The sequence below is a fragment of the Hypoxylon trugodes genome (assembly GCF_022578975.1).
Source record: "Hypoxylon trugodes strain CBS 135444 unplaced genomic scaffold F4822scaffold_2, whole genome shotgun sequence".
Lineage (NCBI taxonomy): Eukaryota > Fungi > Ascomycota > Sordariomycetes > Xylariales > Hypoxylaceae > Hypoxylon > Hypoxylon trugodes.
Window position 1 is genome coordinate 1,290,865 of NW_026250017.1, and position 18,620 is coordinate 1,309,484.

The 18,620-nt window shown below is 47.8% G+C and overlaps 4 protein-coding genes across 4 annotated transcripts; 1 reads left to right on the forward strand and 3 right to left on the reverse strand.

Moving 5' to 3' along the window:
* Window positions 1-1,731: 1,731 nt before the first annotated feature.
* Window positions 1,732-2,746, reverse strand: F4822DRAFT_389702 (uncharacterized protein). The gene is made up of 3 exons (XM_051457000.1): window positions 2,212-2,746; window positions 1,948-2,151; window positions 1,732-1,886 (listed from the first exon to the last, which is right to left on the reverse strand). The coding sequence occupies exons 1-2, from the start codon at window positions 2,485-2,487 to the stop codon at window positions 2,083-2,085; spliced, it is 345 nt and encodes a 114-aa protein (XP_051317912.1). The 5' UTR covers window positions 2,488-2,746; the 3' UTR covers window positions 1,732-1,886; window positions 1,948-2,082.
* Window positions 2,747-3,481: 735 nt separating this feature from the next.
* Window positions 3,482-4,175, reverse strand: F4822DRAFT_425352 (uncharacterized protein; the record flags this gene model as incomplete). Its single annotated transcript, XM_051460318.1, has 2 exons — window positions 3,482-3,594; window positions 3,650-4,175. The coding sequence occupies 2 exons, from the start codon at window positions 4,173-4,175 to the stop codon at window positions 3,482-3,484; spliced, it is 639 nt and encodes a 212-aa protein (XP_051317913.1).
* Window positions 4,176-7,416: 3,241 nt separating this feature from the next.
* On the forward strand, window positions 7,417-11,628 carry F4822DRAFT_116645 (plasma-membrane proton-e). The gene is made up of 7 exons (XM_051452548.1): window positions 7,417-8,452; window positions 8,529-8,752; window positions 8,849-9,541; window positions 9,599-10,370; window positions 10,449-10,594; window positions 10,660-11,380; window positions 11,451-11,628. Exons 1-7 carry the CDS (start codon window positions 7,927-7,929, stop codon window positions 11,531-11,533), a joined length of 3,165 nt encoding a protein of 1,054 aa, XP_051317914.1. The 5' UTR covers window positions 7,417-7,926; the 3' UTR covers window positions 11,534-11,628.
* Window positions 11,629-12,369: 741 nt separating this feature from the next.
* F4822DRAFT_425354 (CNH domain-containing protein) lies at window positions 12,370-17,769 on the reverse strand (the record flags this gene model as incomplete). Its single annotated transcript, XM_051460319.1, has 3 exons — window positions 12,370-13,347; window positions 13,403-14,071; window positions 14,119-17,769. The coding sequence occupies 3 exons, from the start codon at window positions 17,767-17,769 to the stop codon at window positions 12,370-12,372; spliced, it is 5,298 nt and encodes a 1,765-aa protein (XP_051317915.1).
* Between the last annotated feature and the right edge of the window lie 851 nt (window positions 17,770-18,620).

An 18,620-nucleotide genomic window follows, 5' to 3' on the forward strand; every position in this document is an offset into this window, starting at 1 on the left:
CGAATGAATTTGAATATGAACCATAACCCAGGGATGCACATAACTATCAAGGCCAAGATACTGAGAATGTTATCCGTAGTTAGCGCCATAGTTTGGTGTAATGAAAACAATTTGGCTGATTTGAAGGGTCTTAGTTGTGAGGCTTGTTGCGATAATGGCGAGCCAATAATGTTGTCAATATACTCAGATGGGAACGGATGCTTAAGCTGAAAAAAATAAATGAAGAACTGGAAAAGCCAACATGGCTGCCCGAGCGGGTGGGAAAAGGCGGTGTTTTTTAAGGCCTTGTGAATGGTCATGACCGCTCTCCCATAGATAATCCATATACCGCAAAGTTAATAGTTAGAACGACGACGAGCGGTAGACCCACAGCGTCGTGAGTTGCTTTCCCCCCTCCCCCTTTTTCACTTTCGATAGTTGCACTTGCCGTCCCGGTGGCATCAGAAAGGACGTCTACTTTGTAACTAACGCAATGTCCAACTTATTAGCCGTCCCCGTAGGAACCGCTAATCTCATAGATTATAGTGCGGGATACATAGAGCTATATCAATGATAAACTACAGACCTTAAGCCCTCTGCCAAAGACTGGAATACGACCAATTGACCTTGAAGGTGCTCATCGGCGGCTCCTCGAACCGATGTCTCCTTGTGAAGGTCTCCGCCGATTTTCTGTAGCATCTCATCACTTAGAGCTTCTGGAAGTTTTTCTCCCTTGATCAATCGCAAATGTGACCACGGTTCCAGTCTGCGAGTTAGCCCCTTGGTTGAATTCTAGCTACCCGACTGCCTAAGTAGTCGCGAAAGAAGTATTCCGAAGGACGCCTTTATGAGACTAGTACGATAAGTATTTCGGTCAGATCATCTGTGGAAGACAATTCTTGTATCATGGTTCAACCTGAGGCCTTGGATAGAGATGTCAACCCGGCGTATAGTATCCGGTGGCCCTACTTCTCTTAAGGTCAGCATATAGTTTTCAAGAGCAGCCAGTCGTCGTAAACTTATGCAGTAGGAGTTTATGTCCTTCAACCAAAATAGATTGCTTTTGAAGGTCTCTTGATAGATCTCGAGTATCTGAAAAGAAGAAGAAGCTGAAGGCGGACGTTTTATACACAGAGGTCGCAACATCCTAGGGTAGTTGTAGGTACTAATTGGTCTTCCCTGGCGATATGGCAAACTAATTGAGAGTCCCACAATATTGATATCATTATAGGTTGTTAGCGCCATATTACTATGTAGCGAGGCACTTGGTTCGGAGGGACCTAGATAGAATCCCGGGTCGCAAATGGTAGGTATATTTCAAAACAGTGTCAATACTACCGTGTTATAGGTGACGATAGAATAGGAAAGGAAGAAGCGTTAATGTCGAAGTGATGGTTCGACTAACTGGGAGATAGCGGGAGTCTCGAGGTCTTAAAAGACGACCAGAGATAGAATCTGTTAGATAAGGCGATGATTATAATAAAGTTGTATTGGTAAAGGTCAGATGACAGTGCTCCGCATTGTCGACTCTTTATATGTAGAAAATAGTCTGGAAAAATGGAGAATAATATTGAGTAGGTACCTATCTGACCCCTTCACCAGTCCGTCCATCTGACTGTATGGGCGTTCTCGTCGTCTATCTAGTGTGGACTAATGAGGTGATATGTTTTTTTGGTTTTACTGTGGGCAATGATGTATCCCGCCCACTGTGTTGGGAGTTCGTTGCTAATGAAGTGAGAATGAAATGCAGATGAGGAGGGATTTTGAGTGAAAATAGTGCGGATTCGCCTATTCATTTAGTATTTAAATGAGATAACATGCAAGGATTAGGCGAACTTATTCTATAGGGCGCTTTAATTAGCTAATTACCCAATCGGGTAATTTCGACGCTCGGACATTTCGCGTGGCTAGCTAGATAAGCTTTCATGATTGACTTCTGAAGGTTCGTTTCCGGGCGCGGGGAAGTACCTAGGTAATCATAGTCTGCATTGAAGAGTTGATTGACCCGACTTGGTAAACACTATTTTTATAATTATATCACAAAATTCGGGATAATGTAGAATCGTTATACAGAATTGCCCTGAACACTCCCAGGCCCCAACTTCAACCCGCTCGTTCTAGCTCATAGGTTCTAGTCGACCATGATACGGTCATCTGACGTTCGTCCATCCTCTGATTTTTTCGAAACTTAGCATGTAGTTTCGTAGTATCGGTTTATCATCATCCGCTTACATAGCGAGAGGGAATATCGCTGAACTCAAAGGCGGCGTTATTCGCTTGAGCAGGATCCGAGTAATTGACTATAAGGGAACGGGATGAATGTGGGGCAGCGGGATGTTCCCTATGCCAAGTGTATGTCGATCGGGGTTCCGGATTTGCGGTAGGTAACAATACACCTCGTCTAACCACATAGCTGTGTCGGACAAACTTGAACAATAGCCACAGTCCAGGAATGCACATAACTACCAGGGCTAGAATACTGAGGATATTATCGGTGGTTAACGCCATGTTTCGGCGTAACAAGGATTCTTCAATAAGGTTTGGGTAGAAATTGCTAGGGTCTCGGTGACAGCAATATAAATCGTTTGTAAGTTACAAATGATATAAGGTAATAAGGCGATGCTAAAACAAAGAGGTCTATAACCGCCATGATTGTTTCAATTGTCGCAAAAAGAGATGTCCGAGATCTTAAATACAACGAAGCGAAGATAGGTAGGTCCAAGGTCTAGCGAATTAAGTATAAATTAGCCTTGCGGCTTTCAACTGGCAGCGGCGGTGCATGACTACCTTGGAGGCAATATATAATGCCATGGTGGCAATGAATAAGTTAGGAAACCAATCACAGGGCGAGATCGTTATCGATAAGACAGTGCGCGGTCTTATTGGGACTTGATGCACTGCCCTCCTGCTTTTCTGCCCTTTTGGTCAAGTGCATTACGTGATTCGTTCGTTAACCGTTAAATTTTTTATTGATAAGTACCTAAGGATAAAATCCCATATTAACGAACCCCCATCGATTTTAAGTAAATAAGCAAATAAGTACCGGGAGCAATGGCCTGACGCATCATCACTTGCTAGTGCTTATCCCAAGCATATCAGGGGGGTATCTGCCGGGTCTGCTCGGTACAGCAACGCATTGACAGCCCCGTCGTTAGGTCCCGATTGAGAGGCCCAGAAGCCGTTGACTTTTGGCAGTCAGCTAGGAGAATGTCATTTTACCAAAGGTAGTCTAGGTTGAAGTACGACGTCACGCTGTTAACATGCACATTGGACACATTCTTGCCTTTTTTTAACAACAGTTTTCATTCGCCTCATCTCAGCTGGCTATCAAATCTCCAAATGCCACCAAATGTTGAATTTGGAGTAGCACAAGAAGTTTTGCCCCGCGCCATCAAGAAGAATATACAAGAATACAAGAAGTGGAAGCAAAGGATGTCTATCCTTTACATATATATACACCCGGTCCCTCTTCTTGCCAAATGGGTTGGTTGAACAGCATCCTCTATGACGAGCAGGGGCAAGAGCCTTCCTTCGGGTCGTACGAGTATCCGTACTTGATCAGATTTCCTGAGCTAGCTGGCGCCGTGTTGATATCGGACAGGATGTTGTCGTAGCCTATATAATGTTAGAAAAAGGAAGTGGACGAGTAAAATTGGAGGGCAGTTCTTACTGTAGGCCTGAACACCGACGTTGTAGAGACCACCAGCCTCGTGGTTCGTGATGGTCACCTTTCCGTCAAGGTAGTAATACATGTTGTGCCATGGGTTGTAACCGTCGACCGGGTAAGTGTATCCATATTCATTAGAGCCGGTGAAGTTCTTGCATCCAGTCCCCTGCGGGCAGCCCTGGGGAGTATCGGTGATCTGGTATCCACCACCTCCGGCAACGAAGAGGAAAGTACCGGAGATACCGTCGAAAGTGGGCTCGTACATCGGGCCGACGCCCTTCCAGTACTCAATCTCCCAGCGGACGCGGATATATCCCGTTCCCTCGAGATCGACGTACTCTCCGCGCTTGAACACCTCCCAGGTACCAGCGAGGTAGCCGGGCTTGAAGTCTTCGTAGGTACCGCCAGTGGCCTTGACCTCGCTGGTTTCGGCGCGGTGGGTGAATGTGGTGCTTCGGGGCTCGAGCGGCGATGCGGCGGCGCAAGAAAGCAGGCCCAAGGCCAGGTTGACGAAGGTGGTCATCTGCATGTTGAAGAGAAGGATGGAGAGAGAATTGATGATCGAGTCTCAAGTGAAGAACGAATGTCGCTTGAAGCTTGTCATTCTGGATCTAGTATTCGCCATCCCTTACGCATATTCTTATACTGTCGTCGACTCGCTATAGAATGAGGTTCTCATAGATTTAGATCAGGATCACCGCGCCATCTCTCGGAGGTCCTCCGCTGGGTGATCGACATTCAATGCTACCAAATCATGATGGTTTCAGATGCGGCCGGGGTGCACCGTCGTCGCCGTCTTAGCGTCCAGATTTCTCCGTGGCGGATTTAGATTCCCCCTTTCCTGCGCGGATACTAAGTATGGTTGCATTTCCCCGCGACAAGGTATAAATTGGGGGAGTGTGGAGGAAAAAGGATCTTCAGGTGGGCCGGCGATTACGCCGGGGCTGCAAAATAATTGTCACTTAAGCGCTGACATTTCAGATTTGGAGGATATCGCAAATTGGTAGCATTGGACTAGATAAATTAAGGGATTGGTATTAGAAAGAGAATCCAGGTCCCGACTTCGAATTCCAACCACGGACGCGCCGGCCGAACACGTGTGCGGATTGCCCCTGAGTTCTGCTCGGCGGACTACTGCAAGCTTAGACCTCTCAACCGCCGAAATCCTGGTAACGATTCTGTCGCTCGGTCATTACGAGACAGAGTCCAACGAGTATCTTTCGATTCACCACCCGTCGTATGAGTTCGGGTTACCATTGAAATTGAGGCGCATCATGCGAATTGGGTCGATATGGCTTGAAATCTTCAATACGTCTGGAAGACAGATTTTAGTGATGGTTCAACATTGCGCACGGCTTACCTTAGACGGATCTCACTTCCTTCGCCTCCAATCACCCCAGTTTCTCGCACAGGTATACTATTCCACGTCCTTTGAGTCGCTCTCCACACGGCCAACCTGTACTAGCCCCGAACAAGTAGGTGGTTTGTCCCCACAGGTGCGCGTATAGGCGGATACCTCAGGTGGGTTCCGACAGCGTGAATCTGTTACAAATCAAAATAAATAATTCCATGGCTTGAGTAAGGCAATGGTTCGTTTTGTTCAAATAAAAAGTGGAATGGGAAGCTCGGGGGGAGGATAGAGGCGGCCGGAGACGGCATTGTCCGGGGTAAAATGAGCGGGGGTAATTTGGAGCTCAACGGTTCCGTTTCTTCACCATGAGGTCGGAAGGTTAAAATTGTGGTGCTAATGACAGATTACGGACCGCTGGCGGCTAAAGCCATGTGGATCTGATATCCGATCCGGCGTACCTTACATTCGGAGGTAATAATATCGGTTCTATTGACTTGGATGTAGGAGAGTGGGGGGTAACACTACCTATATTAACAGCAATAACATATATGAACAACTTAACGAAAAACTATGTATTTCAATCGTTTCTTTGTTTGCTAGCTACCTCTAGGTTTTGATACCCATAGGGAGTGTCATAACTCGGGGTCTGTACGTAAACGGTCACTAAAGTTCTGCTTTAGGGATTGGAATATAAATATTTCCCAAAATTTGGTAATATGGACTCTCGATTCTTGCCAGACACATCTGATATAGCATCAACACATAGTCATATTCTCTTATTCCCCATTCGTACTAACATCAAGACTTCTTACGCTCGATCAGACCTATTTCTACTAACTTACCTAGGTACCATTCTTAGCTTCACTAACTTCACGACTCAGACTATTACCGTAACCATGCCACGAAGCGGATACGACACCAATGGTGATGGTAGTAGTGGAGGTGGCAGCAGCTCTAGTGAAGGTGGGTCTAAGTGAGGATGGTAAGTAGTAAAGATAAGGCAAAGTGATAGAGATGGGAAATGATGAAGGTGAGAAGAAATGAATGAGGCGGGATTTCCAGGTTTATGTAATTAGAGGATATGTTTGGCGCATTGCTTTCTTGTTTTCGAGGACAAAGGGTATGAAATTGGCATCACATAGACAGGTAGTCTATCAATAAAGAATACATAAAGGAATTGTTTACTGGAATACACTTACAAGCATAAATAGTTGGTTGGCACAGTCGTTGGGTGAATATTTTCTTGTGATCTACCTGTCCTGCTGTTGCGGCGTCCTTGGTGTCAAAAGTATGTTCCGCATGCACAACTGCTTTTGAAATATAACCGCAAAACTCGGCCGGACTCAAGTATAGGTCCTATATAGGACGCAAAAATGTGCGAATAGTGAGTAAGAGCAATACCCAATTATCTTTCTCGGGTTTATCGTTGTACTTTGTTTGCTACGTTCAGACCTAGTAGCTGACGATTATATGTAGTTCAGGGGTGTGTACCTAAGTAGCACCTAGGTAATAGTCCAGTTGAGTCTGCGCGTAAACAGGTTGTCATGCTGTAGGTATACACTAATTGACGTTTTTCAAACTAGGAAGAAGCTTCATGGTAACTAGCAGAAAGAGCCTGTTGGGTAGTAGATATAGGGGATTGGATAAAGAATATCACCGTGAATCCCAGTAGGACTTGAGAATTAAAAGTAGAGGGGGAAATCGGACTCTTATGAGACATCTCTGATAATAAATATGCGTATCAAGCTATGTACGACAATGCCCACATCCGATCTCTCCCGTACTCCATCCGTATGATATCATGTGACTTGGTGGCTTTTATTTGGGTCATAAAAAGGAAATCCATCACGAGGGCATCAAAGACGGGAAACTCGACACGGAATGCCAATTGTGAAAGTATATCCCTCATTTTTACCTGCCACAGAAATATACCCTCGGTTAACAATGGGAATAATGAACAATTAATGTCACCAGGTCCCTCGAATATGCATGCAGGATGCAGTATCCGATCGATTCAACCTCGGGTTTCCGATTGTGGCCTACATGATGCAGTGTATCCTGCGGCTCAACGCAACTGGGTGAAAAGAATCCCGTGCGTTCCGTAGCTTTACCAAGTACCAGGGCGTAGGATGTTTGCCCAGGTAATAAGGGATCGCTAGGTACCGGAGACAAGGAGCTGACGAATAGTCCAATTGCCTTCTCTGATTTGCTAGAGCCGTGCGGGGATAAGGGGCCGTTTTAAGAAAATCGCAATCATTGCGTCTTCCCGGCTTCAAGACTACATCGATGGAGGGGACTGCGAGCCAACCCCGATGAACTCAAAGCTAGCCTCACACGTAATAATGCGTAAAGCTTCCAGGATGGCCCGGACTATCCGTCGACCAATAATGGTCAAGATCTTCAGCATTACCACCACGAGCTTTCGCGACCTTGACGTCGTCTGCCGCTATGGGAAGCCGGATTCTTTCTCTACTTCCTTTGTCCTCCTGCGAGACGTAAGAATTTCTCCCGCTACAGTCGCAAAACAAAGCAGCAACTATCTACTTAGCGCTTTGGCTTCGCATGTCTCTTCCTAGCAGAACAAGTGCATTAGACCGTTAGACAGTTAGCACCGTTGCTCTCAACTAGGTGTTTGCCCGGTTTCAAAAGTCTATATGTGCTCACTAAGTGGACTAGTCAGGAGGCCAGCTACATTACGGTTGAATCGATTAAATCTTATAAAGTCGGCCTATGGTGTAGACGTGAACCCGTGAAAGACTTTCTTCGTACTTTTCGCTGCGGGATTTTCTTCTCTCGAGTGGGTGTGGTGCAAGGAAATAATACAGCGCCTCGCTCGGACTTGAGATATCTGTCAGGCACATCCCGTTAGTGGGAAGGAAAGAGGAGGAGTGTAAGCGATTCCTAAGAAAAGTCCATTCAATCGCGAGTCATGGACTTTCTATCTCAGCAAAGGCAACAAGCTGGCCCTGCCGCTGACGATGTCGAGGCTCAGGGAGCCCGCCATTCGAACGGCGCTGGGTATGAGGGTGGAGAGCAGCAGGGTACCGAACAGCCGCCTGGGCACACCGGCGAGCATATTAAATTTGGAGACTACCGCCTGAAAGAACCTCCAAAGAGCTCAGATTTAAACGAATATGAAGCTCTTGATCGGTTTATCACAAATTTTGATGCCGAGCGCCGAGCGAGTCTTGCAAGTGGCATTAGCAAGCAGCGTAAGAAGCCGAAGTGGTGGCAATTCTGGAAATCCAGTGAAGGGGAGATAGTGGAACCTGAGCGTGAACCTGGCGAGATTGGCAAGCCGCCAGAGTCATGGCTCGAAACAGATATTCAACATGGCCTGACTACCGCTCAAGTGGAGGAGCGCCGAAGACGATTTGGCTGGAACGAATTGATGGCCGAAAAGGAGAATATGTTCGCTAAGGTGCTCAGTTATTTCCAAGGACCCATTCTCTATGGTCGGTAAACCCCCTCCTCACTCACGATGTTGATTGAACCTATGCATATTTGATATAAGATCTAACAATTGAATAGTTATGGAAATCGCGGCGCTATTGGCTGTGGGTTTGGGTGACTGGATTGACTTCGGTGTCATCATTGGTATTCTTTGCCTGAACGCATTCGTCGGGTTCTACCAGGAGAAACAAGCAGCAGACGTTGTCGCGAGCTTGAAAGGTGACATCGCTATGAAAGCTCATGTCGTACGTAATGGCGCTGAAGAGCAAATATTGGCCAGGGAATTGGTCCCAGGTGATATTGTAAGTGCGACCGCTGGGCTCATCTATTTCATTGCTCATTTATCAAATCACCCGAACCTCAATCAATCGAGACCCATGCTTACCGTGCGCACGTAGGTCATAATCCAAGAAGGTCAAACCGTCCCAGGTGACGCTCAATTGATTTGCGACTACACCAGACCTCATGACTTCGAGCAATTCAAGGAATTGAGAAACGAAGACAAGTTCGGGGACGAGGAAGAAGCCCGAAATGAGAAGAACGGCAAAAATGGCAAAGCCAACAACAAGAATAAGGAACAGGAGAAAGAACAAGACGACGATTACGACGAGTCAATCCATTTCGGTGAACCCCTCGTGGCTTGTGATCAATCTGCCATTACTGGTGAATCGCTCGCTGTGGATAAGTATATGGGCGACGTTTTATACTACACCACTGGTTGTAAGCGAGGAAAGGCTTTCGCGCTTATTACCACTTCTGCCAAGTACTCTTTCGTCGGTCGAACTGCATCTCTAGTCCAAGGCGCCAAGGATCAAGGTCACTTCAAAGCCGTGATGGACAGTATTGGAACATCATTGCTAGTACTGGTCATGTTCTGGATTCTTGTCGCATGGATTGGAGGCTTCTTCCACCATCTCAGGATTGCGACGCCGAACGTTCAAAACCTGCTTCATTACACTTTGGTACTACTTATCATCGGAGTTCCGGTCGGTCTGCCTGTGGTGACAACGACAACACTCGCAGTCGGTGCAGCTTATCTAGCCAAGCAAAAGGCCATCGTCCAAAAGTTGACGGCTATCGAATCCTTAGCAGTAAGTGACTTGCGAAATCCACGATTGGGTTGAAAAGCTTACTAAAATATCATTTAGGGTGTTAATGTCCTCTGTTCGGATAAGACAGGCACATTAACAGCAAATAAACTTAGTATCCGCGAACCCTTCGTCGCAGAAGGGCAAGATGTGAATTGGATGATGGCTGTCGCAGCCCTTGCAAGTTCTCATAATATCGCATCGCTGGATCCTATAGATAAGGTGACTATCACGACGCTGAAACGCTACCCGAAAGCTCGCGAGATCCTGCGGGAAGGTTGGATAACGGACAAATTCACACCTTTCGACCCGGTTTCCAAGCGTATTACAACTGAGTGCCACCGCGGAAATGATCGCTACATCTGTGCGAAAGGAGCGCCGCGCGCAATCGTGAATCTTGCAAATGTCAGCGAAGAGGTTCGTACTATGTACAATCAAAAAGCTAGGGAATTCGCTCTGCGAGGTTTCCGATCTTTGGGTGTGGCATACAAGAAAAACGACGAGCCATGGGTACTCCTAGGATTGCTGTCTATGTTCGATCCGCCACGTGAAGATACCGCACAGACAATCATTGAAGCTGCACACCTAGGTGTACCGGTGAAGATGCTTACGGGTGACGCCATTGCTATCGCTAAGGAAACCTGCAAGATGCTGGGTCTCGGTACTAAGGTCTATAACTCTGAGAAGTTGATCCATAGTGGCCTTACGGGAACGGTTCAACACGATCTAGTCCAGCGCGCTGATGGGTTCGCTGAAGTCTTTCCGGAACACAAGTACCAGGTGGTTGAAATGTTACAACAGCGTGGCTCTTTGACTGCTATGACGGGTGACGGTAAGACATTTTCGACTGATCCCTTTTTGACGAACGAAATCATTCCGACCAATTGCTAACAATTGAATTCCATGATAGGTGTGAACGATGCGCCATCCCTCAAAAAGGCCGATTGCGGTATCGCCGTCGAAGGATCATCCGAAGCCGCCCAAGCAGCCGCTGATATCGTCTTCCTGGCCCCAGGTCTGAGCACCATTATTCTATCAATCAAGACCTCTCGTCAGGTATGCCTATCCCAGTAGTCACTTCCCTTGTAAATCCTGTATGGATATTCTAACGGCCGCACCAGATCTTCCAACGCATGAAAGCCTACGTCCAATACCGTATCGCCCTGTGCCTCCACCTCGAGATCTACCTCACAACCTCCATGGTAATCATCAACGAAACCATCCGCCCGGACCTAATCGTCTTCATCGCGCTTTTCGCCGACTTAGCGACCGTCGCCGTAGCCTACGATAACGCACACGTGGAACCACGCCCCGTCGAATGGCAATTAAAGAAAATCTGGGTTATCAGTGTAATACTTGGCACATTGTTAGCCGCTGGTACTTGGATTATCCGGGGTACCATGTTCTTAGTCAACGGCGGTGTTGTCCAGAACTTCGGTTCTATCCAGGAAGTACTGTTCCTTGAAGTCGCGTTGACGGAGAATTGGCTCATTTTCGTGACGCGTGGTGGTCAGACTTGGCCCTCGTGGCAGCTCGTGTTCGCCATTTTGGGTGTTGATGCACTCGCTACTATTTTCGCACTGTTCGGCTGGCTGTCGGGTAGTGGTGGCGGCGTCATGGAGACTACGCCACATACGTCATTTGTCAACTCGCACAATGGATGGACCGATATCGTCACTGTGGTCGTCGTATGGGCGTACTCAATCGGCGTGCTTATCTTCATCGCCATCGTGTACCTCGCGCTCAACAGCTTCTCTTGGATCAATAACTTGGGTCGCAAGGACCGCAATAAGAAGGATACGCAGATCGAGAATATCATCGGGCACATCAACAAGCTTGCTAGTAAGTTCAACCCTTTTATATCCATATTTTAACTCGGAATGGCTTGGCTAACTAATATCTTCACTTCTAGTCGAGCACGAGCCAGACGCCAAGACCGGGCGCGACAAATACTTCATCGTGGAGAAGACGGCGGCCGATGAGGAAGATCTCTAAACGGAATGAAGGAGTGGTAATGTGGAAGATAAGCATACATGTGAGGATTAGTGTGTTCTGTTGCATGCTTTAGGGGAGTCGTTATGAGTTAAGAGGGGGTAATGAAAGTGATGGATGTATACCATTCTAGTGCTCGTATCGTCGTCGCATGTTTGGAAAACGGGCAGTTTCGTGTTCAACGTAATACACATTAGGTACGATACGCAGATAACCTGTCGAAGTCAATAAGTGATAAGTACCGTGCTTGAATTGCGAACTGAGAAGAGGGAAAAGTTCTCACTGCCAATTTTTTGCGTGTTGGTTTGTTTTCCCTTCGATTCTGTCGTAATCTTGTGTTATCCTTTATGCTTGCGAATTGGTCCTTACAAACCACCAAGTATTCATGATCAAACTGCAAATAGATTGCAAAATATGTCATCCAAAAAGGGGGTATGTAATGAATTGATATCAATCGCGCCTATATGGTAAACCTACCGCTATAAGCAGTAGTATCCGGTCCATCTCGATCATACAACGAAAAAAGACCAATCCAAGACTCAAAGTAACCCTATAAAACCTGCGGGTCAGATTCAACGCCATTCCCTAGAACGTCCATTTCATCGTCATGAACTCCTATCCTTCAGAATTTCCTTCTAGTGGTGGGGATATAAAAAGGAATTTGGCTAGTCTAGCCGGATATCCATTTGAGAAAAAAACGCTTGCGTGCAGTGGCACGTGTTATAGAAATGAATATGCAATCCCCCTTTGCCATGCCGACCCTGGATGATTCAACTTCGAAATGTCGCGTGAGTCGGCCGTCATCTGGTCATTACCATATCATAACCAATCGTGATCTCTCATTTCTCCATGTGTCCGGAATTGAGCAGCATTTCCAGGACGATCTGCTGGCCCGGAACTTCCGGATGCGCCATGCAGATTTTAACAGTGCCTTTCGAGTCAAGCCCGTTATCAGCGGGGCTCGGCGATGGACTCTGTCCGTTCGCGCTCGATGAGCCTCCCGTCGGTCCACGAACGCCATAGTCCAGAACCCTCACATCCCTTCCGGCGATGATCTGGCGCAATCGGCCATTTTCGGCGTTGCGCACTTCGACGTAATCTTCGTTAAAGAGCAGTAGATATTGCCCATACATTGTCGCACCTCTTGCCTTCTTCTGCTTTCCAGAGTACTCCATAATGACACTACGGCTAACGTCGCCATATTTGTCCACATATACAGCGCAATCTTCATACGCCAGCAGGAATTCCTGGTCATTGAGGCGGAACATACCTAGAGGTCGCTGTTCCTTAATGCGGTTCGCAATGTTGGCAATAGCAGGTTGCTTAACATCAGGAATGGACATTGGTATTTTCTTGTCGAGAGTCAGTAGCTCGAAACCTCTGGCCGTTGAGACGGCGATATATGTGTGGAAAATGTTGAGTGAGTAACATTCAGTCGGGAAGAAAAACTCGTCATAGTCTCGGAAGCTTTCCGTTACACCAACGCCAGCCTTTCGGCTACCTCCAAACAGGCGAGATTTCTTCTCGGTCGCCTTTTGGAAAACAGGCTCCAGCACTTTGAAGGTACTGTGAAGGTTTTCCTTCTTTTTGTAAAATACTAGCATCCTGTCCTTCATACGAGCGGTTGCGAAAAATGATACATCTTTTGCCAGTCTTTGGGGAGATCGGCGAGGGTTATCGTTTGCTGGCGCGGGGAAGTTAGAAGGCGGCGACACAACGTCGAGAGGATAGGAAATGAGATTCCTCTCGGACAATACGAGGACCACAGAAAATTCCTCAAGCACTGCGATTTGCGTAACTCGGTTGGCTGTGACAGTCTATCGAATAGGTGAGCAAATACACATAACTTTGGTGAGTACAGATATATCTTACCTTATTCCAACCCTTCTGGTCGCTGGCCTCCGACACGCAAACACCAGCGTCAGTACCGACCGCGACCATATTTTTACCGAATGCCGAAAATCCAGTAGCACAGTTCACTCCTGCTCGAGAGATTGGAGCAGGACCGCGGCCTGCTCCGTAGGTCTTTTCTACCTCCCGAATGGCTCTATCAAGGGGAGTCCCACGGATATGCACACCACCAACATATTTGCCGACGGCAGCTACTGCGTCATAGGCAAACGCGCTGTCGGCCATTACCCGTAAACGGAATGGTTCGGCGTTTTGAGCATGCAATGCTTTAGCATGGCGTGTCTTGGCCTCAATAATCCTATCACACCAATCCTGTCGGGTTTGCGCCGATAAGGCGAATAAAGTGTATACTTCATGCCCTAGATGCTTGACACGGAAGGGATATAAAATTCTCCCTTCGCTGTCCGCCGAATTTGCGGTGGCTAACCTCGTAACAGCTCCCGATGTGACCGATGAGCTAGTAGCTGCATGGTCAAGACCAGGCCGTTCCGAGCCGTTAGACGTCACTTTGTTCAGCTTGGTGTCCGACGCCGAATTTGCCGCCCGAGTCAGAGGGGCGGCAATACCTTTTTGTTTAGAAACCGGGTCATCCTGGCTACTCTCAAGGAACAATAAAGGCATAGGAATGGGCTAAGAAGGTTAGCGAATGTTAACTATTGTGGTGGTGTGAAACTCACTTCTTTTGAGACGTCATATTTCCTGTCTTGCCTTCCATCTCTTGACACAACCAATTTGGCGAGGATCAAATAATGATCGAATAGTAAAGCATGCGTATCAACCCATCGCACACCCTTTGAACCCATCCTCTGGAGATCACCTTGGAGTATGAGTTCTCGGCCAAGGTGTTCCAGGTGAAGATCAGCATGGAAGCCTGGCCTTAATACGAGCATCTGGTCTAACTCAATCATCGTCACCTTCTTCTGCATCTCGTCGACTTTAGCATCGCACTCGAGAGTCATCGATTTAACTTCGTCGATAGCCCGCTTCAGATTTGCTTTTTCCTCGCTATCATGTACCATATGCTTTAATACAGTCTCTAAAAGCAGAGAATATCTTTGCAAACGTGTGATGGGATCTTTCAGGTAACTGGTCCAGTCAAGACGCTGCGAACGAGGATGCGTTCGGTTATCTTCGAGGAACTGTCTGAACAAGAAGTTTCTCTCCGCTTCCTTTTTAACTTGATAATGGGCGTAGGGGAATGCGGAGGCGTAGTCGACATACGCGGTCCTGGCCTTTCGAACCCATTCTCTGAAAATGTCACTAAAACCCACAATCCAGGGACCTTGCTCCTTTTGTCGATACTTCAATTGAGCCAACAAATGATCCATGTTGACCTGTTGGACAGCATCTACTTTTCCGAAAACATTGCTGACGAATTTTTCGACTCTGCCTTCAGCAATAATCCTAGGTTGTGAATGAAGGAGTCGGTCTCGGTATAAAACCCTAAGAACGTCAAGGCGGTCCATGTACACTTCTTCCGAAGTGATGATCTCGTGAAGAACATTCTGTCGCGAGATTTCCTTCTTCGCCTTGCCCTCTGTGCTTTCTTTCGTCATATCGTAGAACGTGGCCCAGTCAACCGTCTTAACTCCGTTGGACATAAGATCGTCTAGGTTGGCTTTCTTGAGTGTCCTAGTGCAATGATGAGAGTAACATCGTCCTGGGACTTCATGGCTTGATATATCGTCGTCGTATTCGTGCAGCTTTGGTGCGTAACAGCCAGAGCCAGTTAATTGCCAAAGTACACCAGTAATGGAGCCGGGACCAAACTTAAGCCATTCCTCCTCCACGACAAGGATACCAGCTTCAAGCATCGAATCAGCGACTTGAGCGCCGAGGGCTTCGGCGTCCGCAACGTTCATTGTGGGAACTTTGAGACAGAATAGTCTAACCAATCCGTCCTCGAGCGTCTTCCTCTTCAGATCAGGTTCTCCTTCAGCCATTTCACGAATCCATTTGGCAATACCGCTTAACGCCCACGGCTCCGTGCAAGACCGAACATCGACAATAGTAAGTTTTTCGGGTTGGAATTTTCGTCGCCGGCCGCTCGGTAAGGTTATCACGTCGTAATTGATTGAGGAGGCCGTTCCAGTTTCGTAGCCTTCGTATGGTATATTCTGTTGAGCTGCTAATTGTTGTTGTTGCCTCATATGTCTTACCCGTGCATTTCGTTCTTCGGCGGCGTCCGTCTTCGACCGGCCCGGTGGCTGAACTAAGGGCGAAGTGCTATGGCTAGACAGAGAAATTGACCTTTCCACCTGAAGCTGTTGTGCATTCTGCCCATATTGAGCATCTGGGCCTGAGTAAGGACGTGAATCCACGCTGAGGGAATATCCATGTTGAGCCGCCGCTCGGCTCGGTGATTGAACAGACAGCATCGAACTACTATCCGAGCCTGCAGGAATGGCAGGGAGAGGTCGGTTCGACAGGCCAGGATGATAAAACATATCAGGGTAGTCCTCCTTGGCAGGAGATTCGCTGCCACTCTGCCTCGAGTGGAGAGAAACGCGCTCTTCGCCCTCGTCAAAGCTTAAGCGGTGTGCTGTTGGCTGTTGGAGGCCTCCAGTGCCCTCGTAATCTACATCGGCTTGCTCGAAGGCTGGATATCTGTTGCTTCCGTGACTCCTTTGAGAGGTGTGATTACTGCGAGACGGCAGCGCCTGGAATTCACCAGGAGTCGGCTCGGTAGCAGGAGGCGAGCCAAGGTTATTATCGTACACTAAGTTGCCTGCGTAGCCACCACCCATGAGCCCAAGATCCATTCCAGCGTAGTCACTGTCGCTACTCGGCTCTTCTTTGTGGGTTGCGAGAGTAGGTTGCGCGGGCGCTTCTGGTTGACTGAAATAAGGAAACGTCCCTCCAACCGAACTAAATCGGCGGTCGTCCTCTTCCGCTTGTTGCATAGCCCAAGCACCAGCAGCACCTTCAGGATCACTTTCATCTCCGTCGTAATCTTCGTATGCGTAAGGATTGGTAGAATGATTTCTGTTTAAGGTCGACGCATTAGATGAATACCGGTTCACGCCGGACGACTCCTCTTGGTTGTTCAGTGTCGTAGCTGTCGAATGATAACTAGCGTTCGAAGTCAAGCGACGAAGGTTTTGCAGATCACCATCTGGTAACGCGCCATTCCGTTGGTCAAAAGCTGACGGTCGGCCCCGTAACGATCCGTTCTGTCCCCGAAGCTCTGCCTCGATATCCTGCATAATACTGTCCTGTGCAGTGTATTCCTCAGATAAATCCTGTGAAACAGTGCCATTGGTACCATATCGCCCCGCAGCAGTTTCATCAACAGGCCGACTTGGGAGTGGTCTATTAGTCGGATGCCGTGTTAAGCCGGTTACTAGTTGCGAATGAGCCGGAGGCGATGGTAAGGGCGATGCCGCTGAATTGGACCTAGAGTTACGATTCAAGAATGAATGCGGATCGCTAGCAGAGTAGTTAGGGCCTACAGGTATTTGTGAAGTAGTTGGATATGGTATCTGGTCAGACGAGGACGAGTCAGATGCGTAGAATGTAACCGGCGGGGTCGTGGAATCGGTCGAATAGCTTGTATACTGTGATTGTGAAGGATCATAACTAGTGGTCTGGGCTGGTGCTGCTGTACTTGTGGTAGGTGGATAGGCGGCTGAGTTGTAGGTGGGTTGGTCGTATCCGGCGGTGTAGGTTGTGGGAGGAGATTGTCTCGATTGCGCGGTAGTAGAAGCATAAGTAGGTTGGGCCTGGAAATAAGGTGACTGGTTCACGGGCGGCGAACCATAAGACTGATTGCTGTAGTTAGTGTAACCAGCATAGGTTGACTGACGTTGAGGTACCGCCGCGCCAGAATATGCGGCCGGATTATACGGGGCGGGTGTGAAGTTATTAGGAGTCGCGGTGGTAGGACTATATGGAGCAGGCGCGGCGGCTTGTTGACCCCACCTGTTATTATTCGAAGGGTGTGGATGATAAGGTAGCGAGGTAGACTGAGAACGGGCAAATGCTTGTGGGTTGTACGTAGATGGCGTGGGTGGCGTCTGAGGTTGATATTGATGTTGGTATCCAGCCATGGCGACACTTGAATTGCCATAGTTGGGCCTATTAGGGTCGGTCGGGCTTGCTAGGAACAGCTCATCACCATTACTGAGACCTGCGGCAGTCGTGTTCAAGGTAGGCGGATAGCTTGGGCGAGATAGGGACGAGGCAAAAGCGCCAGAATCGTCACCGTTGTTAAAGCTTGGCCGCCGATTCGGGAAGGGCGACTGGCTTTGGGAAGATCGGTTCGCTACGGGATATTGTACAGGAGGGACATGGCCATATCGGCGCTGGTCGTTATCTCGGAACGACATGTTTAACGGCGCAACGAGGGTGTCGCGCGATAACCGAGTCTAGGGTGGGGAGCTCGGGTATCAACAGTTGAATTAACGGTGCTGTCGCATTGATGGCTGTCGACAGATTGGAACTTTGATGTGGCCGAAATTAGATAGAGAACATTCTCATAGGCTCTAGTTCCAGAACAAGTTCGGGATTAAGTTCGTCTTCGGGGAATTTTGAGGACACTAGATGATGCAGACGGGAAGCATTTGTACGGCGCAAAAGCGTTCTCTGAACGAAACGGGTTAATCTTCCTGAACTGGTAGATCCAAGCGGCTTGGTCGCACGCGTCCAACTCGATGGTGAAAAGTCAAATCGTCAAACCGTTGATGTCGTTAAACCTTTTAGTCCGTCCGTAGGAATAAGGTACGAATGCAAGTAATCAATATGTTATGTAGGTAATCGAAGTCGGAATCGATAATGTGCCGAGACGTATATGGAGGAAGGAAATAATAATTATAATCATACAAAATGAGCAATATTTGTAATTTGCAATAAAAAAGTAGATAGGACTCAGGTTTGCGAAACCAGAATATTAAGAGTGATCAAGAAGAACATGACCCATTCTGTGCGCGATGATAGGAAACTGAATGGATGGTGGACGTTTGATGGAAGAAACATTGGGGTTTACTATGAAAGTGGGTTGCTGGCTGGGCTGAATTGAAGACTTGGGGGCTGTTCCGTCGCTCCTCCTCTCTACTTCTCTACTAGCTTGTTGGCGGGCCTAGGTTTTCTTTTGGTACATACCCAGGTACCTTAGGTAGGTAGGGTCCGGTAAGAACGTGGGCCGATGCTAAGGTACGTTATTAGGGATGTCTGTGTGACT